The 8606-nt window shown below is 42.8% G+C and overlaps 1 protein-coding gene across 2 annotated transcripts; it reads left to right on the forward strand.

Moving 5' to 3' along the window:
- Positions 1 to 4971: 4971 nt before the first annotated feature.
- LOC118397512 (uncharacterized) lies at positions 4972 to 8393 on the forward strand. 2 transcript variants are annotated; one of them, XR_004828430.2, is made up of 2 exons: positions 4972 to 5147; positions 8145 to 8393. XR_004828430.2 is itself a non-coding variant. In XM_052467758.1 (2 exons), exon 1 carries the CDS (start codon positions 6988 to 6990, stop codon positions 7735 to 7737), a length of 750 nt encoding a protein of 249 aa, XP_052323718.1. In that variant the 5' UTR covers positions 6288 to 6987; the 3' UTR covers position 7738; positions 8145 to 8393. The 2 variants fall into 2 exon arrangements, 1 of the variants encoding a protein (XP_052323718.1); XM_052467758.1 differs by lacking the exon at positions 4972 to 5147 and adding an exon at positions 6288 to 7738.
- Positions 8394 to 8606: the final 213 nt, after the last annotated feature.

An 8606-nucleotide genomic window follows, 5' to 3' on the forward strand; every position in this document is an offset into this window, starting at 1 on the left:
GGCTATTGGTCCGTAAAATGATCCTTCTGTAGCTCAGTTGGTAGAGCATGGCGCTTGTAACGCCAGGGTAGTGGGTTCGATCCCCGGGACCACCCATACGTAGAATGTATGCACACATGACTGTAAGTCGCTTTGGATAAAAGCGTCTGCTAAATGGCATATATTATTATTATTATAAATGAGAAGCCAAAAGTAGCCCCCAAGAAGAAGATCCATATCAATTTATAACATAAAAAAGAAAGACTGATAGTGTACTGGCTCTGAAAGGAGATTTGAGGAACACAATGTCTTTACTATACCTTGGCTGTCTGGAGTGACAGTGACCCGGAATAGATACATGGAACCAAACATCCCAGCCATCATGGAGATCAAGAGAAAATGACGGGGGTTTCCATGGCAGCCTGGCTGTACAAAAATTAATATAGTACCTAACAAACACTGCTTTGATTTTTTATAGATCTCTGAATTAATGTATGATGCCACTGTCAACCCACTTGTGCCACAGCCTTGTCAGTGAAGTATCCTGCAGCTAAACTGCTCAACAGGCCTCCAACCTCCAGGGTGCTCATGTAGGAACTGCCTGTGAAAAAGAGCTGCATTCAGGCAAACCTAACAAGAATCAATTATTATTGAGTTATCAACAGTAAGCTATTGCACACTAGTAAAACAGGCAGGTTAGCGTTTTCCGTCATGAATCTTGTTCTGGAGGTAGCTCTGCAGAGTGGTCACTAACGGGCACAGCCACAGTCATAAAATCTGATTTTAAACCAAACCTTAACCACACTGCTAACCATAATGCCTGACCCTAACCTTAAATTAATACCAAAAAGCACATTTTTGATTTCATGAATTTTCACAATATAGCTAAATTTTGACTTTGCAGCTGGCCTACCTACGGGGAAATTGCTGTTCTGCCTCCAGGACAAGACATGAAAATAGACGTCAACCTGCGTAAAACAGTGGTACAACGGCGGTGTTAATGTATCAGACTTCCAAACCAATGAGTGTTGACTGGCCCTTGTCCTGGATGAGGAAGAGCTGGCCTCAGTCAGTGCAGGCCGTCTTCACCCCGAATACCACCAGGTAGCCCACAGACAGCAGCCACAGGTAGCGGGAAAGGATGAACTCTTTGAATCTGGTCTCATCACTGGGTGAGCCTGGTAAGGGAGAGAGGTTTAAGTCACACTAGCACATAGCTTAGAGAGTGGCTCCCGAGTGGCGCAGCAGTCTAAGGCACTGCATCTCAGTGCTACAGGTGTCACTACAGACCCTGGTTTGATTCCAGGCTGTATCACAACCGACTGTGATTGGGAGTCCCATAGGGCAGCGCACAATTGGCCCAGCGTCGTCCAGGTTAGGGTTTGGCCGGGGTAGGCCGTAATTTTAAATAAGAATTTGTTCTTAACGGACTTGCCTAGTTAAGTAAAGGTAAAATAAAATCTTGAACTCGTTCACACTAGCATGTGAGGGGCACACTGTGTGCAGAGTAAATTCTCACAGAGTGTCACTGATTTTACACACACAATTTCACATGCAGACAATACTCAGAAAAGCATGTGTTCAAATGAAAACCTGTGCATATCACATTCACACACATTTTGAAATGTTTCAACCACAGAACCAAATGAGGTTAGCTCCAAGCTCTGACCTGCTTTGACCTTCTAGGCCCCTCCCCCAGTGTCGATGTTGGGCAAGCCCATGTTCTTGAGCTCGTTCCTGATCAACAGCAGGCAGACAAAGGAGACCACACAACAAGAGAGACCTGAGATGGACAGGGTCGTTCTCCAGCTGTAGCTCTGGGCCATCAATGTTGCAATAATGGGGCTATAATGCATTGTGTCCCACCACCCACCAACCCCTCTTTTACACTATTGCTACTCTCTGTTTATCATATATGCATAGTCACTTTAACCATATCTACATATACATATTACCTCAATCAGCCCGACTAACCGGTGCCTGTATATAGCCTCGCTACTGTATATAGCCTCACTACTATTATTTTTCACTGTCTTTTTTACTGTTGTTTTTATTTCTTTACTTACCTATTACTCACCAAATACCTTTTTTTTGCACCGTTGGTTAGAGCCTGTAAGTAAGCATTTCACTGTAAGGTCTACTACACCTGTTGTATTCGGCGCACGTGACAAATAACCTTTTATTTGATTTATTTATACAGTACCAGTCAAAAGTTTGGAAACACCTACTCATTCAAGGGTTTTTCCTTATTTTTTACTATTTTCTACATTGTAGAATAATAGTGAAGACATCAAAACTATGAAATAACACATATGGAATCATGTTAGCCACCCTTTGCCTTGATGACAGCTTTGCACACTCTTGACATTCTCTTAACCAGCTTCACCTGGAATGCTTTTCCAACAGTCTTGAAGGAGTTCCCACATATGCTGAGCACTTGTTGGCTGCTTTTCCTTCACTCTATGGTCCAACTCATCCCAAACCATCTCATTTGGGTTGAAGTTGGGTGATTGAGGAGGCAAAGTCATCTGATGCAGCACTCCATCCCTCCATCCATCACTCTCAAATAGCCCTTACACATCTTGGAGGTGTGTTTGAAAAACAAATGATAGTCCTGGAGGTAATAATAATAATAATAATATATGCCATTTAGCAGACGCTTTTATCCAAAGCGACTTACAGTCATGAGGTGTCCTGTTGAAAAACAAATGATAGTCCCACTAAGTGCAAACCAGATGCGATCGCGTATCGCTGCAGAATGCTGTGTTAGCCATGCTGGTTAAGTGTGCCTTGAATTCTAAATAAATCACTGACAGTGTCACCAACAAAGCACCCCCACACCATCACACCTCCTCTTCCATGCTTCATGGTGGGAACCACACGTGCCTCCAAAAAGTATTCATACCCCTTGACTTATTCCACATTTTGTTGTGTTACAGCCTGAATTCAAAATGGATTCAATTTATATTTTTTCTCACCCTTCTACACACAATACCCCATAATGACAAAGTGAAAACATGTTTAAAAAAAAAACATTTTGGCAAATGTATTGAATATGAAATACAGAAATATTTAATTGACATAAGTATTCAAACCCCTGAGTCAATACATGTTGGAATCATATTTAGCAGCTGTGAGTATTTCTGGTTAAGTCTCTGAGAGCTTTGCACACCTGGATTGCACAATATTGTTTAGAAAATTCTTCAAGCTCTGCCAAGTTGGTTGTTGATCATTGCGAGACAGCCATTTTAAAGTTTTGCCATAGATTTTCAGGCCCATTCAAGTCAACTCTAACTAGGCCACTAAAGAACATTCAATGTCATCTTGGTAAGCAACTGCAGTGTATATTTGGCCTTGTGTTTTAGGTTATTATCCTGCTGAAAAGTGCATTTGTCTCCCAGTGTCTGTTAGAAAGCACACTAAACCAGGTTTTCCTCTAGGATTTTGCCTGTGCTTAGCTCTATTCCATTTTTATCAACAACAACAAACTCCCTAGTCCTAGCCAATGACAAGCATATCCATAACATGATGCAGCCACCATCATGCTTGAAAATATGAAGAATGGTACTCAGTGACATGTTGTGTTGGATTTGCCCTAAACATAAAGCTTTGTATTCAGGACATAAAGTTAATTTCTTTGCCACATTTTTTGCAGTTGTAAACAGGATGTATGTTTTGGAATATTTGTATTCTGTACAAGCTTCCTTATTTTCACTTTGTCATTTAGGTTAGTATTGTGGAGTAACTATAATGTTGTTGATTCATCCCCAGTTTTCTCCTATTACAGCCATTAAACTCTGTAACTGTTTTAAAGTCACCTTTAGCCTCATGGTGAAATCGCTTAGTGGGTTCCTTCCTCTCCAGCAACTGAGTTAGGAAGGACACCTGTATCCAAAGTGTAATTAATAACTTCACCATGCTCAAAGGGATATTCAATGTCTGTTTTTTCATTTTTTTTATTTTTAGAAAACCTCTCTGGTCTTTGTGGTTTAATCTGTGTTTGAAATTCACTGCTCGACTGAGGGACCTTGCACGTAAATGCAAGCGTGGGGTACAGATATGATTATGTTATTATTGCACACAGAGTGAGTCCATGCAACTTATTAAGCACATTGTTTTGCTCCTGGGTGAAATTATTTAGGCTTGCAAAAACAAAGGGGTTGAATACTTATACAATCAAGACATTTAAGCTTTTCAACAAAAAAAAAAATGTAAAAATGTCTTAAAACATAACTCCACTTTGACTTTATGGGGTATTGTGTGTCTGCCAGTGACACAAAATCAAAATTAAATATATTTTAAATTCAGGCTGTAACACAACAAAATGTGGAAAAAGTCAAGGGGTGTGAATACTTTCTGAAGGCAATGTACAAAACATTATAATTTTCGATGAATTTCATGCAATTTGTTTTCTGCTGTTTACCTCTATCGTGAGTCCACGTTTCCTGTTAACATAAACTGCCGCCCACTGGGCACACATTGGTTGGATCAACGTTGTTACGTTGAACCAATGTGGAATATACGTTGAATTGACTGACGTCTGTGCCCAGTGGGCTATTTCTTTCAATCTCTGTACACCAAACCCGATATTCGAGTCAATGACCACGCCACCACATACACCTTCTATCGAAAATGCAATGAACTATGTTTTGTCATAACAACGGTGTGTTACATAGTTGTTGAGTAGTCTAATTTGCAGAGATGAGGTACTTTAGCGCCACTTAGTGAGCACAAAGTGTGATGCACCTCCTCCACCATACAGCAACATGCATTGCACATACTGTATATAATATCGCACATGCTGCATGCATGCATGTACTGAAGCCAAATATTATTTCACATTGTATCAAAGCACATCTGATTCACCTTGATACAAAGTATCCAAGACAAGAGATGATTAATATGGCTTGTGCCAAAAAGGACACAGAGGCCACGTACTCTTCCCCTGTTGAAGATGGGGGTTTCCATGGAAACACAACAACAAAACATCTCTAATTTTTAGGGACATGCCAAGCACTTAACCCATAATAAAGACCGAAAAATAGCTAACTAGGTGCTTCACAACATTGGATAATCGTTGTATTATTATAATGGTTACATTCCTGACAATATTATAGCTGTTATTTCTTTCAGTCGATGAGAGTGGACGATTTTTGAAGATCATCATGGTAAGTGGAATCAGAGAGGCCCACAATCTTGCATGACCTAACAATTACATACACTGCCCGTCAAGTTTTAGAACACCTACTCATTCAAGGGTTTTTCTTTATTTTTTTTTACTATTTTCTACATTGTACAATAATAGTGAAGACATCAAAACTATGAAATAACACATATGGAATCATGTAGTAACATCATGTTGCACACTCTTGGCATTCTCTCAACCAGCTTCATGAGGGAGTCACCTGGAAGGCATTTCAATTAACACATGTGCTTTGTTAAAAGTACATTTGTGGAATTTCTTTCCTTCTTAATGCGTTATAGCCAACCAGTTGTGTTGTGACAAGGTGGGGGTGGTATATAGAAGATAGCCCTATTTGATAAAAGACCAAGTCCATTTTATGGCAAGATCAGCTCAAATAAGCAAAGTCCATCATTACTTTAAGACCTGAAGGTCAGTCAACACGGAAATGTTCAAGAACTTTGAAAGTTTCTTCAAATGCAGTCGCAAAAACCATCAAGCTCTATGATGAAACTGGCTCTCATGAGGACCGCCACAGGAATGGAAGACCCAGAGTTACCTCTGCTGCAGAGGATAAGTCCATTAGAGTTAACAGCCTCAGAAAATGCAGCTCAAATAAATGTTTAAGTGACAGACGCATCTCAACATCAACTGTTCAGAGAAGACTGTGTGAATCAGGCCTTCATGGTCGAATTTCTGCAAAGAAACCACTACTAAAGGACACCAATACATGATTGGGCCAAGAAACATAAAGAATGGACATTAGACCAGTGGAAATGTGTCCTTTGGTCTGGAGTCCAAATTTGAGATTTTTGCTTCCAACCACCGTGTCTTTGTGAGACGCGGAGTGGGTGAACGGATGATCTCTGCATGTGTATTTCCCACCGTAAAGCATGGAGGAGGAGGAGTTATGGTGTGGTTGTGCTTTGTTGGTGACACGATCAGTGATTTATTTAGAATTCAAAACACACTTAACCAGCATGGCTGCTACAGCATTCTGCAGTGATACGCCATCCCATCTGGTTTGGAAACTATCATTTGTTTTTCAACAGCACAATGACCCAACACACCTCCAGGCTGTGTAAGGGCGACAATCCCCCAACCTCAACCAAATTCAGATGGTTTGGGATGAGTCTGACCGCAGAGTCAACTCATCCCTGACCGCTGGCTACGTCCCTCCCGTCTTCAAGAGAGCGAGAGTTGCACCCCTTCTGAAAAAACCTACACTCGATCCCTCCGATGTCAACAACTACAGACCAGTATCCCTTCTCTCTTTTCTCTCCAAAACTCTTGAGCGTGCCGTCCTTGGCCAGCTCTACCGCTATCTCTCTCAGAATGACCTTCTTGATCCAAATCAGTCAGGTTTCAAGACTAGTCATTCAACTGAGACTGCTCTTCTCTGTATCACGGAGGCGCTCCGCACTGCTAAAGCTAACTCTCTCTCCTCTGCTCTCATCCTTCTAGACCTATCGGCTGCCTTCGATACTGTGAACCATCAGATCCTCCTCTCCACCCTCTCCGAGTTGGGCATCTCCGGCGCGGCCCACGCTTGGAATGCGTCCTACCTGACAGGTCGCTCCTACCAGGTGGCGTGGCGAGAATCTGTCTCCTCACCACGCGCTCTCACCACTGGTGTCCCCCAGGGCTCTGTTCTAGGCCCTCTCTTATTCTCGCTATACACCAAGTCACTTGGCTCTGTCATAACCTCACATGGTCTCTCCTATCATTGCTATGCAGACGACACACAATTAATCTTCTCCTTTCCCCCTTCTGATGACCAGGTGGCGAATCGCATCTCTGCATGTCTGGCAGACATATCAGTGTGGATGACGGATCACCACCTCAAGCTGAACCTCAGCAAGACGGAGCTCCTCTTCCTCCCGGGGAAGGACTGCCCGTTCCATGATCTCGCCATCACGGTTGACAACTCCATTGTGTCCTCCTCCCAGAGCGCTAAGAACCTTGGCGTGATCCTGGACAACACCCTGACGTTCTCAACTAACATCAAGGCGGTGTCCCGTTCCTGTAGGTTCATGCTCTACAACATCCGCAGAGTACGACCCTGCCTCACACAGGAAGCGGCGCAGGTCCTAATCCAGGCACTTGTCATCTCCCGTCTTGATTACTGCAACTCGCTGTTGGCTGGGCTCCCTGCCTGTGCCATTAAACCCCTACAACTCATCCAGAACGCCGCAGCCCGTCTGGTGTTCAACCTTCCCAAGTTCTCTCACGTCACCCCGCTCCTCCGCTCTCTCCACTGGCTTCCAGTTGAAGCTCGCATCCGCTACAAGACCATGGTGCTCGCCTACGGAGCTGTGAGGGGAACGGCACCTCAGTACCTCCAGGCTCTGATCAGGCCCTACACCCAAACAAGGGCACTGCGTTCATCCACCTCTGGCCTGCTCGCCTCCCTACTACTGAGGAAGTACAGTTCCCGCTCAGCCCAGTCAAAACTGTTCGCTGCTCTGGCCCCCCAATGGTGGAACAAACTCCCTCACGACGCCAGGACAGCGGAGTCAATCACCACCTTCCGGAGACACCTGAAACCCCACCTCTTCAAGGAATACCTAGGATAGGGTAAGTAAGGGTAGGTAATCCTTCTCCCCCCCAACAAGATTTAGATGCAAGTGGCTGTTCCACTGGTTGTCATAAGGTGTATGCACCAATTTGTAAGTCGCTCTGGATAAGAGCGTCTGCTAAATGACTTAAATGTAAATGTAAATGGAAAAGCAGCCAACAAGTGCTCAGCATACAGTGGGGCAAAACAGTATTTAGTCAGCCACCAATTGTGCAAGTTCTCCCACTTAAAAAGATGAGAGGCCTGTAATTTACAGCCCCAAAACATCACTGCTCTAGAGGAGATCTGCAAAATACCAACAACAGTGTGTGAAAACAAGGTGGTACATATAATTGAGAGGAACAGAGGGTAGTCAGGATGGTCAGGTTTACTTTTGTAATTAAAGTTTGTTAATTTTACTTGTAGGGCTGCTGGACTTCCAGAGAAGTATTGCAATAAAGAAGAGAGAAGGGTCCATGCTCTTCCTGCTCTGGCTCACTAGAACACAAACCCTGACACTAATAAAAGACTTCAACAATGGAGATAAATTGGCACCCCCATCACTTTTTGACAGGGTAGAATGAAGAATATGAATTGGTACAGGATAGAAATCTAATGTAGCACATTTATATTATTTATCATGTAATTTCTGAATAAAGAGGACCGTATACATTACATACTATGACCCTTTTTTATTTTACTGTAGGCATGACCTTGATTAAGCAGTGCACATGAACTACTCAACTGACTGAAGGAAAAATACTAATGGATTGCTTATATAGACTGTGATTATGTGAAAACGTCAATTCTGTTATGACATGTTTTCTTTGTAGGATAAAATAATTTGACTGTGCCTAACAACTTCGTCATACAGGGACCAATATTCTA

Source organism: Oncorhynchus keta, chromosome 18 (assembly GCF_023373465.1).
Source record: "Oncorhynchus keta strain PuntledgeMale-10-30-2019 chromosome 18, Oket_V2, whole genome shotgun sequence".
In the NCBI taxonomy this organism is placed as follows: Eukaryota; Metazoa; Chordata; class Actinopteri; order Salmoniformes; family Salmonidae; genus Oncorhynchus; species Oncorhynchus keta.